The sequence below is a fragment of the Notolabrus celidotus genome, chromosome 10, assembly GCF_009762535.1.
Source record: "Notolabrus celidotus isolate fNotCel1 chromosome 10, fNotCel1.pri, whole genome shotgun sequence".
In the NCBI taxonomy this organism is placed as follows: Eukaryota; Metazoa; Chordata; class Actinopteri; order Labriformes; family Labridae; genus Notolabrus; species Notolabrus celidotus.
In genome coordinates this window covers 21,016,537-21,037,693 of record NC_048281.1, presented here as the reverse complement: position 1 = coordinate 21,037,693, position 21,157 = coordinate 21,016,537, and the positions used below count along the sequence as shown (strand labels likewise).

The window sequence follows — 21,157 nt, the reverse complement described above, 5'->3', positions numbered from 1 at the left end:
ACACAAATTCAAAAAAGACGATCTTTGCAGCATTAATAAACATGTTTACAGCCTGGGTCAAAAAACGGCTTGGCCCTACATAGCTAATCTCTATCGGCACACACTGAATGGGGGTGAATTTTTTTCTAATGCAACGGTTCAGAAGATATTAAGATTACAAGTTTTTGCCCAAATAAGGACATGACTGACTTGACTCCCGGACGGGAACACATAGCTAGGGGGCTCAAACTACGTCACACTATGCCTGGTTGAGTTCCGCATCTCCAATATGGCTGCCGCTGTCGATTGGCTTCAAAACAGCACTCAGGAATAGATGGGTGACGTTAAGGATACTACGCCCATTATTTAAACAATCTATTGTTTACCCAGCCCCATGTGGATCCTAGTGGTATAATCCAGAGTGACTCATCTCAAAGAAATACACCTTCATCATTTATAAACAATATGAGCTAATAACAAACTTTTTAATCATTCAGTCAGTAAAATAAAGAATTCATATGATTAAGCTTTTTTTTCAAATCTTTATTAATGTATACAGTATGTACAATAATAAGTTATATATACAGTTATACTTTGGTTCTGTGTTGAGTTTGTGTGTTTCTACATGTTCTACTATACTGTGTGTGCTACTGAGGTAAGTAATTCATGTTTGGCTTCTGTAATTCATCCTATCATCATAATACATGTCAGACAAGATTTTGCCTGTCTGAAAACAGGGCTTTGGTCCATTTCATTTCAACTCCACCAATTAGATTATTTACAAAAGTTCAACAGCATAAAACAGCGAAACAAGTGAAACCTGTCTGGAAACATCTGTGACGGTTCTCAGTCATCCAGGTCATGGTAATGTGTTTCTCGTTTGGAGATGTACTGGTTCTGATGTACACAACCCTGCTTGAAAAGGCAGCATATTTAACAGTGAGCTTTTTATTTGACTTGACAGGAGATAATCAAGGGGAAAAAAGGACGATTACATGCTTGATAAACATGCACATTAATTAATTCAAAGCACTGGGGTCCAGCCCCAAAGTTTGCTCTGTAAAAACGAATAAAAAGGATTAGAACTTGGCAGCGGGTGGTGTATTTGATTTTGTGCAGAGCTGCCATGGGACATTATGCTGACAACATCAGGCATCAGATAAAGATCAGTCTTATTACCAAGAAGTGAGATCAAAGGGAGTCTTGGCATTGCTTATTTAAGTTGGCATTTGGAGCTTACTGCTGCGTTTTGAAGCTTAACTGCTAGATAAAAGTGGGATGCTGACCTACAGCACTTTATCTCTTAACATCGTCACTATTAATGGAGCTCAAATGTGCATTATCTTAAACCCTTTTCTAGACTTTAACTTGATGCTTATCAGAGCTCCTTTTTGGCCTCTGTACATCCAGCATGTTGTACTCTAGCTGTTTCACAGAGGACTACAACCTGGACGACTGCATATTGTTCTCATTTGCCTTATTGGTCCCAAAGGGGAGAGGGGAGCTTAAATCCTGTCTGAGCATGACTGAGCCGACCACAAAAGCTGAGTAAGGTCAGACATTATAAGACGACCATAGCGCTGCTTCCACCACGACCGGCTGCATTCCTGCACCGTTCACGGCACAGCCACCCCCAGGGGCAGTTAGTCATGCCTCTGTCGTGGCATGCCTCTTTTTAATATAGGGTTTTAAAGCTTTTCCACTGGGCTTTCAGTGGTTAAGTGGCCCTAAATGCTTAATTGGGTGCTGGAAATCACAGGCACTTTGCACCCGCTCTGTAAACCACAACACTTCAGCCTATTAGGGGCCCAGGGAGCCACACGCCAAATAATTAGGTCTGGCGGCAGCACTAGACCGCAGCATTGAGGTAAAAGGGGAAAATGTGGGGAAAGGACGAATTATAGGGGTGGGGGGTCACAGACTGGGTCACTGCTGAGGAAGTAGTTACAGTAAGAGCATGTTGCTGTGTTTGTGGAGTTGTGGAAGGCAGGTTTACATGAGTGTAAAGGCATTACATGAGCAGCAGAGTGATGCTGTAGTCCAGCATCATACATGGGGATTAACACTGAACACACCAGGAAATACCCTCAGTGTGTTTTGGGGTTGTCTTAACAAATCCCCCTGTAAACTGTGTGTGCTCTAGATCACTGTTTACACATTTACTATACACATATTGATTAATACAGTAGAGTTAGTGTTTTAAATCAAACTAATTCAGAAAATCAACTAGAAACAGACATTATTAGATTACAAATATCCAAAATGATGTCTTTAGAAGATTTTTAGAAGCAAAAATACTGTCTCGTTAAGTTTCTAACAGTTAAGTCAATTCGGCACCAGAATTCTGTTTGAGACGAGGGCCTCCAAAAACCGTGGTGATCCCTCGCATAGCTAACCAGATAAAGCTGACCTGCATAATCTTTACTCAATTCCATTTCCAGCTTGGCATTTTTAATTTTAAGTCCATATCTGCTGTCCCTCTTGTTTGGCCACATCATAGTTGAAGGTGCAGCTGTACATTTTTGATGAGTTTGCTTCCTTTAAGCTGCAAAAATCTGTTCTTTGTTTTGCGTCCAGCGCACAGTTGTTCTAGCTATTTGTGGCCAGTATTCCTAGTATGGCTTAGCATAGGTGAAAGAAATAAATCCATTAAAACAGAATCTAGTTCTGATCATTTCGTTCTTGCAAAAGTGAAAATATCTGGACTGGCAAACTAGAAAATGGCACATCTCATCTTTGGTTCCGACTCTTTGGTCTTTGATTTTTGGTTTTAGCACTTTAGAAAGATGGACTGAAAAAGGCACTCAGTGTTTACTAGCTTCTTGAAAGAGACAACCTACAAAAGAAAGAAAGGATTGTGCATGGGAAAGTCAACTGAAATTCTTCATGTGATGGGGGTATAGTGTATACTGTACATGTGCTGTCCTCCTTGTCAGAGCAGTATCTGTCTATACATACATATACTGTAAGGCATCCAAGTCTCTGAAGTCCTTGCTCCAGCAGCGCGTATTTAGACACTAGCGCAGCGCTGGGATGGAGAAGGGCATGGAGATGGACACACCAACTGGCTGTGAAAACTGCCAATGCCCTGCCGTCCGGCTGCTGCTGCCATCTCGCTGCTTCCCAGAACGTCCGAGCAGAGCGACTCCACGGCGTCCAGCCTCTCGATCTGCACCAGACGTGTCAGGAGATCGGGGATGCTGTATCCTGCAGTGCTCACTCTCTCGAAGAGCTGCAGGCCGTCACTCATGCCACCGATCTCGTCGCGTTTTAGCCCAAAGCTCTCAGCCAGATGCCTCCATGTCTTCACTACGGCCGCCTCGCTGCTGTAGGAGGAGCTCAGCATGCGACTGGCCTTCTCCAGACAGTCGAAGGGGAGCTCTGTAGGGCTCAGGCCTGGAGGGGGAGAGGAGGGTTAGAGCTTCCAAAGTATGCTTCAAACATAGTAACGTACAGGTAGAGACAACAATTTTAATCATGCAAGTGGTATGGTGATAAGAATGGCGGTGTTTGATGGTTTGTAAATTGAAATTTGGTTTGGCTTAAAAGAGAACAAGTATTAGATGGATTAATGTGCACAAAAAGTCATGGTCCCTGATGACCTTAGTGATCCTCTGAAATTTTGTTCCAAAGTTTTGGTTTACGGCTATAAATAACAATAAGAATTAGAAAAAAGCTACTATCATGAGACTCATTGGTTTGTGAAGACTTTGAAGCACTGCAGTATTGTTTTGCTTTTCTTTGTTTGTTTGTTTTTGGAGTTTTTTGATCCACAAAAGACCATATTTGACACTTCTGACCCCTTTTAGCCTTGACCTTGACTGCCGGGTCAAATTGACCCAAAAACAGTATCTATATCTATAAACATTCAGGGGGGAAGCAAATATGTTAAATCAACCATTTTCATTTTATATATTCATTTCACCTTTTAAGCCAAGCAGAAGAAGTTTCATACAAAGTACTTATCACAATTTTTTTTTTCTTCAAAAAGGGTCAATTTGACCCGCAACATAACAGGAGGGTTAAAAGATTAATGCCAAGACAAAAAACTAACATGATAAAAATTGAAAAAAAAAAATATATATATATATATATAAAAAATAATATTACTTAAGTACAACCTTACAGAGCTTCCCTCATGGCAATTCAGAGTGTCCTTAGCTCATCCATGACAATGGCCATCAAAATGTTTGGAAGATTTCAGTCTACGTGTATTACAAATATATGGTTGTGTAATTGTATACCCTACTAGTTTTATATTTCGGTCTGCAAAATACCTGTTGACTATGCTGCTGCAATGATGCAGTTATCCTACACTGGTGTTTACTTTTGTCTTAGAGGGTGTCTTGTGAGGTGTTGGGTCGAAATTATTTGTCAAACATGCGTATATACATGTACTTATATACACCTCTCCATCGACAATGCTTCCCTCACTCTGTCCTTACATGTTCACAACCTCGGTATCATTTTTGACTCCCATCTCACTCTGGATCAGCACATCAAGCCTTCTTCCACCTTAAAAATATCGCCCGTCTCCGTCCATCTCTCTCCTTTTCCCCCGCTGAAACCCTAATCCACGCCTTTATCACTTCCAGACTTGACTACTGTAATAGCATCTTCTATGGCCTTCCTTCAAAACAACTCAACAAACTACAATATCACCCACACCCGCTCTCGTGACCACTGCCCTCCAAAACCTCCACTCATCAAACAACGCATACATTTCAAAATCCTCCTCCTCACCCACAAAGCCCTCCATAACCAGGCCCCCTCTTACCTCATCAACCTGTTTCACCACCACACCCCCTCCCATAACCTCTGATCCTCCAACGCCCACCTCCTCTCCCTACCACCTGACACCAAGCACCGAACCTAGGGAGACAGAGCTTCCTCTGTAGCCGCCCCCACCCTCTGGAACGCCTTACCACTAAACATTTGAACTGCCCCAACCTGCCCACCTTCAAAACACTCACCAAAACCCACCTATTTAGAACTGCTTTTAACGTATGATTGCTTTTAAATTTATTTTATTCATGTTTTTATTATTCTGTTGTTTTATAAGATGTTTTATTCTTTGTGCAGCATCTTTGAGTTTCTAGAAAAGCGCTTTATAAATAAAATGTAAAGCGCTTAGGTATTATTATTACCTACATACAATTACTGTTTTCCAAAATGAGTCATCGAATACCTCAGATTTTTGTTTACTTGAAATAAAAACATGGCTGAGGAGAGAGGTAATGACTTCTTCCTGATGCAGTTTCACTTCCTAAAGCAATTTTCTTGTAAATAACTCCATTCCATTTCTCACTTCAATACTGCTCATAAAAAAGTTTCTCTTCTCCAGGAAGAAGTAAAATGCCCTCACAGTGTTAGCAGAAATCAATAATTAATTACAAGGCTTAGTAAGATGGATATTTTGGTCTGTGTCTGAGAGACTTACCTTCTGTTGCACTGCAGGCTCTGGCATACAGATCCAGGATCTTTTTCCTTCGACTCTGTAGCATCTGTATTAAAAACAAGATAACAGCATTCAATAAAACTACAACAAGGATCGATCTATTTATGATTATGTATTTTTCTTTTATTCCAGTAAGCTCAGTAAAAGCGCCGTCTTCCTACCCCTGGGGTTTTATTGTTGTTGTTCATTGCGTTCACACTGCTGATGTGGTTTGTGCTGGTGATGTGGTTGAAGTTGCCGACATGGTTAGGACTCGGGATGTTATCAGCCTGGCCGGATGTGATGATGGGGTTCCCGTTGCAGGCTCGGTCGCGGTCCAAGAGGCCAAGAGAGAGCAGGCACAGGTCAGGTTTGTTCCCCATGTTGACGAGACACACATTGGGGTTGTTGATCTCTGCTAATCCCTGCTTCTCAGACGCCTCCTCGTCGCTGTCAATGCTACGGCTCAGGAGCTGCTCGTTCTCTGACGATGCATCATTTTCACTGCAAACAAAAACGTAGACATATTTGAACATATTCATACATGTGCACATAAAATATTGAAAACATTTCCTGCCAGTTAGTTCTTGTTGGGTTACCGGGAGACAGCGGTTTCCTTTAATTAAGTGTTACAGAGCTAAAAATTAAACAGCCCTGCAATCAGCCCTACCTTTGTGAACTTTGCTCTTCCATTTATATAATATGAGTAAGCTACATAGTAAAAACTCACAATTAAAAAGTATAAAAACTTAACAATTAGTTTTAATTGCACTGCAGCACCTTTCTAATATTCCTATCAATGTTACTTACCTCTCATTTCATGGCTTGCACTTATAAATGCATATATGCACTAATTCTGGTTCTGGTAATTATAAGAACTACAGTAGACATAATTAGACACAGTGACAGCTGAGGCACAGACTCCTCCACTTTACAAACTTTCTAGTTGGGACTTGGACAAATGAAAATAACTTGATGAAGAATGAGGTAGTTGTTGTTGCCATGGCTGCCAATGTTTTTAAGCTGTTCCCATGATTGACTGAAATAGTTGTGCGTTTTACAACATGATACTATGTAATATCACTTTATTACCCGACCTCTTCCTCTTTATGCCTACTCTGGATTTTCTTCCAAAAGCACCTTGTTGACAGGGATGCTCACAAAATGGCATTGTTTCACCATCCTGAGCTCCTCTCCTGAGCGCACACACAACATGGCATTGTTTCCCAGACATCCAACACCCACTCTGGCAGCTAAAGCAGTGAGTTAGCACATCTTCTGGCATGCGGCGTTACCACACTGTTTACTGCTATCGGTGCTGAGGAATACGTGTGTGTGTGTGTGTGTGTGTGTGTGTGTGTGTGTGTGTGTGTGTGTGTGTGTGTGTGTGTGTGTGTGTGTGTGTGTGTGTGTGTGTGTGTGTCTGTGTGTGTGTGTGTGTCACATATATTCTCTAAATTATATCCCCTTTTTATATTTCAACAGGGTATCAATACCAGCATGGTCAACTAGGGATCTCTAGCATTTGGGCACAATGGCTTACTGTAGGTCTGTTTCTAACACTGTATGCTATCATGTCTTCCCACACTTCTCTCTGCACACCAGCCACTAGCAGCCATAGAGCAGCATTGTCTGCTCATGGGGGGATAAGATGTATGCAGAAAGAAGGAGGTGAGAAAACTGTCGTTCTTTTGTTGTCTGTCAGGACATGCTTTCACCTGGTGGTGGTTTTAGGAGAAGCCTAGAATAAATACCCCTATCGGCGTCAACAGCCACCCCCCTCTGCCCGTCTCTTAATGTTTGCATGGCTTCAGGGCTCATGTATGCTACCTTAGAAAAAAAAACCTAAACCCACCTCTATGCCTTATCCAAAGCCACATAATGGCTCTCTGCTTCATAAAAAAAGACCCTAACCCAAATTGCTTGCTGTTTTGCATGCTCTCTCACACACACACACACGCACACACACATATATGTACATGTAGATGCAGCTGGGAAAAAAACCCAGGCAATAATGATACTACTACTGCAGTGACTTGTTCTGTGGTGGCTTTTAATTATAGTCAGATGCTGAAAAAGCTGCAAAATAAAATCTCTTTATGTTTTTTAAGTCTCCATGTCGCCAAGTATAGAAGTGAATACTTTGAAAATATACACTTAGAGATAAGGACCCTGCAGTGAATCTTAAATATTCCTAAATATATAAAATATTAAGTCAGTAATTGCACACTCATGATGCACTTAAATTTGTAGACAAAATTACACTTAAATAAACATAGACTTTTCTTAAAACATGTATGTACCCCAGGGTTAATATAATTCACAGACATACAGACACCACTTGGGGATTTTTTTTATATGTTGTAATTCAGGTGAAAAAAAAGGCGCCAAAAATGGCAGTGCAATCAGGAGATGTGTGATAAGAAAAATACAATACACCTTTGTAACTTTGGGAAGAAAAAAAAGAACCTGTCTGGATAAAACCATTAGCCAAACCAAATCCCTTCATTCATCATTCATTTATTTGTCTGGCTTTAGTTTGTTTGCTTTAGAATTAGAAAAGACTCTCACCTTTTCACTGTTTTCGGAGGAGGAGCTTTTGGTTTGTCAAACTCGTCTTTCTCTGAGTAGATCACCACATTGTCTAAAAGAGAAAAAGAAGATACCGAGGTTAACAAATTTTGTTTGAATGAAACATTGAGAGGAATTAAGCAAAAATAGAACTGCAAATAGACAAATATTGGGTGTTGGTCCAGCAGCTGCCATGGCTTCTTATATCAATAAAAGGGAAACATTATCCAGCAAAGGTGATCATTTTAAATCTTCATCTTAAGGTATTAACTTGTGTGCACATGATTACAGTTCATTTATAAAGCAGTTGTGTGTGCTCTCTCTTGCCATGTGTGATAAGCAAGGCGTAAGCAATCACTTTTTGTTCAAACAAGCTGTTTATTCTGACATCAAGAGAAGCATATTGGATTTTTCAAAGGCACCTTTGCTGTAGTAATAAGTTAAATAACACAGAAAGCAATAAATTGGCTAACTATGGGATAGTGTTGCTATAACACAGAGATTCGTATGGTAAAGAATAACTTGGTGAGCTTCAATTACGCTACTGCAAATCCATATCATCACGAAGGTGTTTGATATGAAATTCGGAAGTTCTCTTAAACAAAGCAAATTACGGTGGCCCTGAGAGCTCACAGCACTGCAACTTAAAAAAACACATGCAAAAGGACAAAACACAAGCAAATTAAGAAAACATCTGCATCAATTTGACAACACATGCGCAGTATATAGAAAACGCGCTGCAAAGACCACAACACAACGGACGTGTTTCCAGAGGACACTTAAAAGTGATGCACACGTCCAGACACGCATGTTGTGTAGCAACAAATTTAACTTAATACGTAATTTATCAACCCTACATGGGGGCGCACCGCTTTAACTCTGCCCAGCAGGGGGGGAGCTTGTGTTACTCATAAAACGTCAACCCTCATGTAACTTAATAAATATATAATATAGGAAGTATACACACAATCAAAAAAGCAAGTTACAAGACAGCAAAGGCATTTAATAGCAACTAATGGCGAGTTCATTCAAAATGATGCATATCGAATTTTCCTTAAACTACCAAGATGGACCAGTGCAAGTTTTATGTTTGTATCAAACAATGTCCCTACATTTCATGCTGTACTGTGAAATTTGATGTATACATTTATGTTTCGCTTAGCTGATTCAGAAAATGAAATTTTAAGGGAGCTCACTCAGCCCGCATTAAGTGACAAGGTATTTTGCTTGCTTTTGGAAACATTGGAACAAATGCCTTTTTATGCTTTAATCAAAATGAATGTGTAAACTGTTGTCATATGATCTTTTTATTTCTTGCTGGACATGTTGTATTTTACTCATTTTTAGTCTTTTATATTACTCGTGTGCTGATATGGACCTATGGGTCTGAAATAAAGTCTATGTATGTATCTATCTATCTATCTATCTATCTATCTATCTATCTATCTATCTATCTATCTATCTATCTATCTATCTATCTATCAAAAATTACTGCTGCATTCAGGGATTAATACCTTGTGTGCACAAGTGAATTATCGTGTTAAATTATAACGCACACTAAGGTCTGTTGGGTTGGTCTCAGCCGATGGCAATCACATCAAGTTTGCAAATTAAATTTTCCCAGGATTTCTTGAGTTTTGTTTTTGCTTCAGAAGCTACATTTTGTCTTTTTAAAAGTAAATCAAGAATCAAGAAAGCTTTATTGCCAAGTGAGCTCACACACACAAGGAATATGACGTGGTGATTGGAACACTGGTACTTAGCAACAAGACAGTAGAGACAATAAATATAGGAACCTTAATATGAAAATTCTAACTAAAAATACTTTCTGTACAAAGAAGTATAAAAGTAATATTTAAAGACATGAATGCATACATTTTCCTAAGCCGGAAAAATGTGCACTCCATTTTAGTAGATGAATATAACCATAAATTAGGTTAGGGATTAAATTACAATATTGCACATGGTTCAATATCAATATATTAAAACGAATGTACATGACTCCACACAGATTTGAGGTAAAATAGGAGATATAAGGAATGCTAGAAAAAAATAATCCACAAGAATGAAACACAGTGGACGGTTGCAGTGCAGCATGCAAAGTTAGAGACCTGATCATGTGGGCTCTGAAGTTGTATTCCTGCACGAGACAGAATCACCACTTTCAAATGCAATATTTGTGGGAGTGAAATGAAGCGATCAGATTCCTGAAACTCAATCTTTAAATGATGAATGCCTCTAACGGGAGAAGTGCAGGCGTGCTGTATAAAATGATTACATTGATATTATGGGAAATCACACTTACATCATGGACACTGATAGAGACAGGCAGCTTTATGAGTGTATGGCTAAGTGGAACAAATACTGTGTGGGTGTGGGTGTGGGTGTGGGTGTGGGTGTGGGTGTGGGTGTGGGTGAGATACAGAGAGAGAGAGAGAGTGTGTTTGTGATTTTAAGCGTCAGTGTCTTTCATCTCAAAGCCTTATTAACTCTGTCTTCTTGAATGACAGCTAGCTCCGGTAGAGCTCCGAGCAATGGGATTCTCTAACGTACACACACACACACACACACACACACACACACACACACACACACACTCTCTAACATGAAGTAACAATGCCGACATTTATTTTCTAATCATACTTTAATGACTTTATCATGCCTTTCAGCTATTAAATGATTAAGTTAGCGACCTCTTTATACCACATAATGTGTCTGTGGCCACCGTTACAGTAGGTGTGTGTAAGTGTGTGCGAGTGTATCAGTGTGTATTCGTCCTCACCACATGTAAGTGGTTAGTCAGTCAGTCTGGGAATGAAATTGAACAGAGCATCATTGTCAGGAGAAATGGCGCCTACAGCAACGTATGGCTTTAGCTTTGGCAGCTTCACATTCCACCCTGATGCACTCATCATGCAGCAGGTCTGTCAGCCTACTCTCAAACACACACACACACACACACACACACATACAAGTCCTTTCATTTGCATATGCTCCAAATCACAAACATGCACACACATACTAGAATGACACACCGAGCTAACTCAGATTAACATTTAGATGTGATTCAGTCAGACTTGAAGATATGATTCTCTTTGTTTGATTAAATATTAAATGTAGACTTAATCAGCTTTGCATTAGCAGTTGGAGGGACGATCTTCACATGAACGGAGAGTTCAAGTCCCCCATATTTCAGACATGCATGCTGCTCTAGCGTCTCTACCATCTTGACTAAAGTGAACCCTGAAGGAAACTCTTTTTTTCAGAATGAAATAGAGCTTAACAAATAAAGCAGCCACACAGATACCTGAATTAATGTTTTGCAACAGGATTGAGTCAAATTACACACAGCGTCACTCTAATCCCTGCTGGGTGGTATCCTTTGATGTCTTAACCGAATGTTGAGCAGATTGTAAACTGTGTCACTAACTGTTTTGGAGTAAAAAAAAAAAAGGATGGAAGACAAGTAATGATAGTTTATCTTGTTACTGTAATTATGCAGCTTTGTGTAAAACTGCATCTGCTATCCAGTGCATACTAGGGATGCAACGATTAGAGATTTTGGTGGTAAGATTATTGTGATTATTATGCGTTATGTTTTATTTTTGGAGACGCACTCCGCGGAATGTTTATTTTGTCCTTTTTTCTTCTTGTGCAGTTTTGGCGGCACCTTTTCTGCAGCACTTGACTGATTTTAATGAAACGCCGCCAACAAGTTGTTTTAATGTTTCAGTTAAAACTGAAAACAGCGCTCTTCATGAAAAGACCGTCTGACTCTGACGGGATCTGGGGCGTTACGGAAATGGGCAGAGGACGTTGCCTCCAATTTTTAAATGGCAGAGAAACTCCACACAGGTGTCACTAATTTTTTGTTTACAAGTTTCGCAAAACATAATGTACCGGCCCCTTTTTGACAGAGACATTAGAAAAACTTGGTATAGCGGAGCTTTTACGATTAGAGTAACCCAGACACCCTTAAGCGCGGTTAATAGAGAAACCAGTTAATCCCTAGTGCATACTGTATTTGTTGACTGCCTTTTACATTGACAGTGTGGGATGGACTTTTCAGACAATATGGGAATGATCAGTTGGTGATTGTATTATTTTGCATATAGGAAACACTGGAAATGTTAAGACAGGAAAAAACATGGTTTGTTCATAAACAATTACATTAATGCATGTAATGCTTAACTTTTTTAAACAATTATTTTGTTGTTGTTTTTCCAGCTCACAGGAAACTCTTTCACTAAATTCTACTGTACTTTTTAAATGCAACACCTCCATCCTGGCTTCACTGCTTGCAAAATAATGTCAGTAATACAGTAAAGTTAATGTTAAAAATAAGCATACTACAAAAGCCACAGTGTGATGTTTACAACATGATGGAGGAAGAGGCATCAGAGACCTACCCTATGATGACAGATTTTGCATGCATACGTGTGAACATGCGGACATCTTTGCTGCTTTTGTCCAACCGGCAACCTCCGGTCTAAAAATACGAGTCCAATGCGGTAATGCTAAAACTGTAGTTCATTGAGGATCCGCTTGAGGCTGGCTCCGGAGGTATCGGAAACCACATACACACCAATTCAAAAAAGCCGATCTTTACAGCAGAAATAAACATGTTTACAGCCTGGCACAAAAGACGAGTGTAGTCTGGATAGCTCATTTCTCGATCGGCACACACTGTGAGGGGGGTGAATTTTTTCTGAAGCTGCAATTTCGAAGATATTGACATTATGAGTCTTCCAATGAGAGGCACAGCTGACTTGATTGACAGGCAGGAACACTGTAGCTGTTGGCTAGGAGGCTCAAAGCCCGCCTCTTTACGTCACAATTGCTCGACAGTAGCAATATGGCTGCCGCCGCCGATTGGCCTCAAAACAGCACTTCAGAAACAGATGGGTGACGTCACGGATACTACGTCCATATTTTATACAGTCTATGCTTTTGTCTCAACAATGATTCTCCCTCTTTATCCAAAGACTCCCTCTTATGGGTTTGCAATGGTCACTTGATATAGACATCATCTTATCCACATGCAGTGAATTTGGCTGGGTGAAAATTTGTGGTATTCACACATACAGTACACATTGAATATTTCAGGAAGTTTTTAGGAGTGTTGTGCATGTATGAAAATAACTTATGTCACTCTCTCTCTAACTCTCTTTCTCTCTTTCTCTGTGCCATGTCTTACCTGGAACATCTTTCTTGTCCTCCAGTTTGTTAGTCTGAGCTTCCACAGCCTTCACAACTTGTCCTGAACAACATGCTGCAGACAAACAGACACAACATCATAAAACATTAATGCTAATCCTATAACACAAGTGTTTGTGTGTGTATGTGGGTGAACAAATCTTACCCTGGCCACTGGGTTTGGCCTTCAGGATGTAAAACATGATGATGAGGACGATGGCGATGGCCATGATGAAAATGGTTGACATGGCGATAATGAGAGCTGTTGCTAAGTGACCCTGTCCAGGGATTTCTGTAAAATGAAGGCAATGATGTTAAGTGTTAGAGATTTGTTGATGTGTTAGTGGAGTTGTCTGTGTTGTTTTATGCCTAAAAACATTCAAACAATGGGTGCATGTAACAGATGGTAGATGTAGCTTGTCTATTTGTGTGTCTTTATTATTGTCAATGTGAACTTTTACCTTTTTGTGGATGAGGGAACACAGTCGTGCTGCCAGGGTCAATTGGAGGTTTTTCTCTTGGTCCTGTGGTTTGCTTACCTGTAACACACAAGCAGACACACAATCAATCCCATATATTCAACTGCAAATGTTAATTTAGAAATATTCTCTGCCCTTTTGTTAGCTCAAAATATTCATAATGCGCTAAATATTCGCTCACAGAGATTTCATAATAAAGTAAAACTAGAGATTCAAATCCATACTATGTCATGTACATGTTTTATTAAAGTCACGACTTTTCCCAGAAAGCTTGTCTGTTTGAACCAGCGAGCAAACAGATTTCCCAATGAGATGAAATCAGACATACTGTGCAGATTTCAACTGAAAGAGTCCAAAGGTCTGGAAATACACTTATTATTCACTGTCATGTAAAAGTTGGCTGAGATGAATATGAAGCTGCAGCAGGAAGAAGCCTACATTAGCTTAGCTCCCAGACTAAAAACAACTTAAAAAACAACCCACAAATGACAGTATTCATTGCCAAGTTTTAAAGATGTTTGTATGCTATCATTTTATATAAAGCAGAGCCAGTATAGCTGTTTTCCTTTTCACATTTGACAGTAGTGACCTCATAGGTAGATAAACATTCTTCCAAAAATTGCAAACTGTTCCTTTAAAGTTGGATGAATAATGGCTCACTCCCATACTATAGATTCTTAATTCATTATAAGATTAGAAAATATAAATATACTTTAAGGCAGGGGTTCCCAAAATGTGGGTCGGGACCCCCTGGGGGGTCGCAAGACACAAATGGGGGGTTGTGAGATGTCTTTCATAATGTTTTTTTTTTAAGTTATCTAAAAATATTCATTATTATTATTATTATTATTATTATTATTATTATTGTTGTTGTTTATTTACCTTATTTTCTTATGTGTATCTTCATTTCTGTTTGTACAGTTAATTATTACTATTATTATCATCATTATTTTTATTATTTTATAAAAATAATTATTTTTATTTTTTGTATTCATTATTTTTTCTTATCTTTATTGGTTTTGTAATACTTGTATATTTTGTTAAGTTGTGGTGAACAAAGAAATACTGAAAAAAAAAGTTGAATGACAAAAGTTATCTAATAAAAATAGTAAATTTCACCCTATAGTAAATATATGGACAAAAATTATAGCTAAACTTGAAATAAAACCTTGAAAATAGAAAATGTAATAAGTTTTCAGCCTTTCTTTTCGCCAGATGACTCCTAAGTTTAGGGTTAGTGAACAGTTAATTATCAAAAGCATCAGTAGCAGCAGGTTAATTCATAACGGCACAGGAAACAGCAACATGCTCATATAGGTAGGTTAATTCTCTGCAGACCAGCTAAATGAAGCCACATTAAATCACTTTGAGGGACAGTCGGGGTTGCGAGTCTTTGGCACCTATATTTTTGGGGTCGCGGGCTGAAAAGTTTGGGAACCCCTGCTTTAAGGTAGCCTATATCTTAACTATTCATCAAGAAAGTCACAAAACGACCACCAGCTTGGACATCAGTCATTGGCCGAGGCATTTTCTAGACGTTTCTTCCTAAGTAGTATTTCATTAGAATTGCAAGACATAACATTTCAAGAAGCACATTATCTGTACCAACACCATTTCGCCATAAACCTTGTCTCCTTCAGTTCCTACCACAGTAAACAAACTTGTATTGGGATGTTTGGACACAGGAGGGCGTCCATTACTTCCAATCACCCCTCCCTTCCCCTCCCCTCCCTCTGTCTCTCCGTCAGGATTATTCATCAACTGTTTCTCCTCTCCTAATGGAGCTGTAAACTCCTGGCAGCTCATAAATCAGCTCTTTTAATCAGTCTTTTATTTCACCAAGTTGATATACTGTAGATCTTTTCTGGCATGTGCCCTGCCACTTCCCATGGTCTCAGAGCCTCATGTCATCACACATACACACAAACACACATCAGTGCCCTGTGGCTGCAGACATTAACTCGGGGTATGTGTTTACACTTCTCTGGATAAGGATATGAGCCTGAACTGGAATTCTGTTTAGCGTCTTGTGGTTTCATCTCTTAATCATGTCTCGCAGGCTGAACACACAGTGCAGAAGGATAATTCTGCAGGGCAATTTGTGTTCTCAGGTCCAAACAAACTGAGAGGTGTAGGATTACAAAGCGAGGGAATTAAACAAACAAAGTCGTTTTTGTTTGAGGTATGAATTGTGATACCTCCGTAAGCAGGTATGAGGCAAAAGTTAACATATTTCTTTATGAATGTTTAATATTTGTGTGCCAAGTGTGTCAGGTGCCTCAGGTAGGTGAAAAAAGAAAGTTCCTACAGTTGCTGCAGTACAGTTTATGATATGTAGTGGCTTGCTGTTTTAGAAATAAAGCAAAAATCAATAAAGTTTTAAAAAGTGACAGAGGAAGTTGACCTACAGACTCAAAAAGTCTGCCTGCCAAAGAGTAGCTTCAGCACAAGCACTAACATGCTAATCATCTTTCTTCTTCATACCCACTGAAGTTTTAATTATCACACACAGAGCGAGGCAGGAGCCAGGGTAATTTGCAGATTACATGGCAAGTGTTGGCCTGCCTTCACCCTGAGCACACAGAACTCCCAGCTTTAACTCATTTTTTTTTAATTTACTGTACCAGAGCTAACTAATGGCTGTCATTCTAAAACAAATAGAACTGCTTAATTACAAAGCACATCCAGCCAATACAATTCTAACTAATTTTATATATGTATTTACTTTATTGCCAAGAGTTAGCTGCAGTGGTGGTCAGTCACAGAGTAAATTTACTTGAGTACAGTACTATAGTACATTTTTGGAGTATCTGTACTTTACTTGAGTATCATTTTTTAGGGGACTTATTACTTTTACTCCACTACACTCAGAAGACAATTATTGCACTTTTTACTCCACTACATTTCTATCAATGCTCTAGTTACTCACTACTTTTGCTTTGAAGTCAGCTCATGAATTTCATTCTCTTCTGAAATCTGATCCCTAAGACAGTAAAATGTGTTTGTGTAGTTCTGTTTGGTTGTTTAGTCGTACCTGTATATCTTGTGTCTCCACGGTTGAACGTGGAGCAAACACAGAGCAGATTTCACTCAGATCAGGCAGTTCATTTAGTGGTGGTAATGATAGCTATAATTCACCACCTAAGCACCCACTGTCATATCTTCAGCCCGTGTTAGAAGTTTTAGAAATGAAGAATGATAAGTATTGTTTGAAATGTTCTCCCTGTTTCACACTCTGCCCAAACAGACAAACATTCACAGTCCAACCTGAGAAAACGTGTTGAGCTATGTAACATTTGTTTCATTCCAGATGAACATTTCAAACTAAGTTGTCTGTGCTTGGAGTAACATAGTTTCTGTTTTTACTCCATGGTATAGTTTTTTGAGATTTCAAGTAATGGTTTCTATATAAACATAATGTAACAGAATGTGCTTCTATGTATTCTTGACTGCACTCATGCTTTGTGAAAATACAATTTTTTGAGATTTTTTGAGAAGCACTTTTAATTCTTAAGTATTTTTAAAAGAAAGTACTTCAGTACTTTAACTCAAGTAATAATCTGACAGAGATCTATACTTTGACTTAAGTAATGAAGCTGTGTACTTTGTCCATCACTGGTTAGCAGAGAGATTAATACCACTCAATCATGTAAGCAATGTCAGCAACCAGTTAGCTTGGCCAACATAAACACTCCAATCGAGGACAAAAAGCTAGCCGTGTTAAAAACATACCCTCAACAAGCACCTCTAAGGTTCACTTGTTAATGTGTCATGTTGTATACATTTTTGTATACACATAATGCAGTGTAAAACAATGTACCATCAGATGTCATTAGCCAAAGTATCTTTTGTTATGGTACCAGCTCTAGTCTCTTAGATAAAAGTGTTGTTGTCTTTTTCTTTCACATTTAGGGGAATAAGCCCACTATCCAAAATCCAGTTGTTTTTTTTGAATGTGGAAACTAAAAAAAGAACAACACAGTTTTTATATAGCCTTGATCTATCTAAATTAAAGATGAAACAACTTGATAAATTTGGCAATGTTTTTGTTTTGTTGCATCACTCTATCGCTATGATTTGCCCTCCTTCCCAGTATCATTCAATCACTCCTTTCCTTTGCCCGGGAGAAACAATTACAGTGCTGTTGAAAAGCCATTGTTTATTCATACACACTCACACACTTGCACAGTTTTCCTTCTCCTCTCCACTGCAGGCCCGGGCTGCTTTTTGGGGTTTTCATCTTTCAAAACACACTCATTAAAAATGACACAACGACAATACTCTCCATTTTCCAGATCTTCAATTACACTCATAGGGGGTTTTGAGCAATTATGGGTCCATAAATATTGTCCTTATAGCAGTATGTATCAGTAAGGGTCCAAAACACTGTGCAGAACCTGTTAACTTGCTCTCATTTTTGGATCAATATGATCACTTGTCACATCTGGACAAACCCACAAATGGCATAGTTGGACAGTGAAAATATCTGCCTCCACCTCTGCTGTGATTACTCATTTTGACAAGTATTGTTAGCATTATTTTCCCTTTTTTATAACTTATTGTAAACTTACCATTTTACAGAAAAGTACCCTTATTGTGCAATTACATTGGAAGTCTTGGAAGTCAATTTATCTCATTGCTATGATGACTGATTTTAAATAAATGCTGAGAAGATGGAAGATGAATAATCAAGAGTATAAGACTGCCAGGAACTAGACTAACGACCCTACTTAGGACCCTTTGTGACTCCTGGACACACCCACGACTGTTAGTAATTTATATCTTCGAGCTCTTCCCCAGTCTGGTCAGAACTGAAGAAGCCTTTCGGAGGAGAGGTGAAACGTCTTCAAGAATTTCTACCAGTTCAGCTAACTAAAGTCTAATCTCACTTTGTTTAAAAATAATCTTAATTGAACTGCATTAAAAACAGACATAACTCTGCATTGGAAGTCACTACATGGGCTAAAAATGACATCTAAAATCCATTGTCTCTGAGCACAATTCTTTGCTGCATCCACAGATGCAAGTTAAAACTGTACCATGCAAAGAGGAAACCATACATCAACATGATCCAGAAACACAGGCAACTTCTCTAGATCTGAGCCCATTTAAGATTCAATTCAATTCAATTCAAAACCTTTATTTATTCTCGAAAAGACATTAAGGTTTCCCTCATTTCCAATGTCGTCGAAATCACAGGCACATTAGAAACAAAAAATAAACACACACAATCATTCACAAAATAATAGATTAATTAACCAAGATGGACTGAGGCATAGTTGAAAACTGTCCTGTTTTTGGACAAATCCAAATTATACATTCTTTTTGGAAACCATGGACTCCATGTTGTCTGCTTTAAATAGGAGAGAGATCACCGACTTCTTAACCCTCCTGTTATGTTGGGGGTCAAATTGACCCATTTCAAAGTTAAACTTTTTTTTTTTTTAATTGTTAAAAGTATTATTTCGCATTTCTAATATCACAGTGGATGAAGGCTAGTGGTATTCAGAGGTTCCTTCCATCTTAGGCAACATGTGCCTTCGAAACCAGCTAAATACAGCATCAAAATCTGGGCAGCATGTTACAGAAGAGGTGTCTCTTTTTAATTTATCAACATCACTTAACATCACAACATCACAAAATCTATGACATGTAAAACTGTTGTATTTATATTAAGGGCTTTTCAATGTATATTAAAAAGCTTTACCATGAATTTCATTAAAAACAAGTGAGTTATCCTCATTGAACCATGATCTGTGAGAATTAAAGAACACCAATGGACTAAATATTGATTTAAATGGTTAGTAATGGAGTTAATAGCGAGATTTTAAAAAAAATTTATTGGGATTTTTTTAATATTAAATATGCCTTGGGTCAAGTTGACTCAGGAACATTATTGCTGTCCCTAAGAAATGAACAGGAGGGTTAACTCACAGGTAAAAGCCAGTGTCCATGATGGTATGGGAATACAGAAGTGCCATGGGATGGGTATGAAAAAAAGATAAAGAGGTGATATTTCCATTCAAAACAGTTTGATATTAATTCTGGCATGGGTTTGCAGTTGTGGCACACATAATATCCTTTTTTTATTGTAAATGCTAAATTGGTTTGATTTATATAGCGTTATCACTGGTCGCCTAACCACTCAAAGCATTTGTACATTAAATGTCACATTCACCCATTCATACACTGATGGCAGCGACTGCTATGTAAGCACCCATTAGTATTAGCTAATCATATTCATATTGCACTGACACAGCCATTTGGGGGTTCAGTGTTTTGCCTTCAGCATGTGGACGGCAGAACCTGGGATCAAACCCTCAACCTTCCAATTGAGGACTAACTCCACCACTGAGCCTCAGCAAATTGAGTAATCAGTTCATTTTGCCAGTCTGCTCTTATGGGAGATTCCAACCTACTAAGTAATGTTTACAATGCTCCTTATTGTCACACAGCAAAGGTTGCACAGTTGTGTACAGGATAGAAAAGCCAGAGGCTGCTACGTTGAAAAAACATTTATGAACTTAAAGGCTGACAGTGATTGGGTCGAAGAGAAGACATTCTCTGGTAAATATTAATGTCCAGATATGAAGTTGCAACAACAGTTGGCGCCATGCATGAATGTTCAACAGATGCATATAGTGTCAGGTATGCAGGGGAGTTTTGGTTAAGCTGCCAAACACCCCACAGTTGCCAGAAAAAGCAGAAATAAAGAGGATGGGAGGGGTGTTGATGTGCTCCTTTGTGTCCATCAGCAGGGCCCACTGACAGGGAAGGACAGTGACTAGAGGGTCTGGCAAAACTCGGATACAAACTCTGACTTCCAACTGTTCTTTCAAACCAAGTCCAGGCTTTCAACATCTGCCTTTGCACAGCCTGTCCCATCTTATTTCCTTTCATTTAGACAGAAAACTTTAATGTTGGCAGAAATCAGGTCTGTGTGAAGATGCTTGTTGAAAAAGAGAAAGGGGGAATTTGTAGAATTAATAGAGGATGTTGTGGAGAGAGGTTAAAAGGAAGTGAGCGGAAGGAAGGGAGGGGAAAGGAAGATACTGCTCTTACATTCTTTGGTGTTGCGTGGTGCATTCTGGCAGGAATGGCAGACCATCCCATAGACGTTCCTGTGTCTGGTCTCAAGCATGTAATACCTGGGGGACATAAAGAAACAAAAGTTTAAACCAGCAACTTATTGACTTGTGTAAATATGCAACCCTAGAGATGTTTGGTCGTACTGATTATTCAATGGATTCCTGAACTCTCAAAAAGTCTTGTGTGGCAGCCCTACCTTTCAGACACATAGTACCTACAGGGCACATAACTATGGGAAAGCTGCTAGGGTGAAAAGTTTGCTTCAGTGAAGAAATGTGCATAATTGATGCCTTGAAGGCACTAAACACAGCTCAGTTCATATTATCCCCCTGAGTCATGAAGCGTCATTAGAGGTAAGAAGAGGGGGAGGTCTGTCAGTGACTTGGAGAGGTATTAAATCATTTAG

At 39.0% G+C, this 21,157-nt stretch overlaps 1 protein-coding gene across 1 annotated transcript in view; it reads right to left on the bottom strand.

Annotated features, from left to right (window-relative positions):
- Positions 1–515: 515 nt before the first annotated feature.
- The window catches only part of edar (ectodysplasin A receptor), a 51,662-nt gene continuing 31,020 nt past the window's right edge, over positions 516–21,157 (bottom strand). The window contains exons 5-12 of the mRNA XM_034693282.1: positions 20,725–20,810; positions 13,645–13,722; positions 13,350–13,475; positions 13,185–13,259; positions 7,988–8,060; positions 5,599–5,920; positions 5,420–5,483; positions 516–3,375 (exon numbers count right to left, since the gene is read on the bottom strand). Of these exons, the coding sequence (XP_034549173.1) occupies positions 2,990–3,375; positions 5,420–5,483; positions 5,599–5,920; positions 7,988–8,060; positions 13,185–13,259; positions 13,350–13,475; positions 13,645–13,722; positions 20,725–20,810 (1,210 nt within the window). The 3' untranslated portion in view covers positions 516–2,989. The remainder of the gene's footprint in view (positions 3,376–5,419; positions 5,484–5,598; positions 5,921–7,987; positions 8,061–13,184; positions 13,260–13,349; positions 13,476–13,644; positions 13,723–20,724; positions 20,811–21,157) is intronic.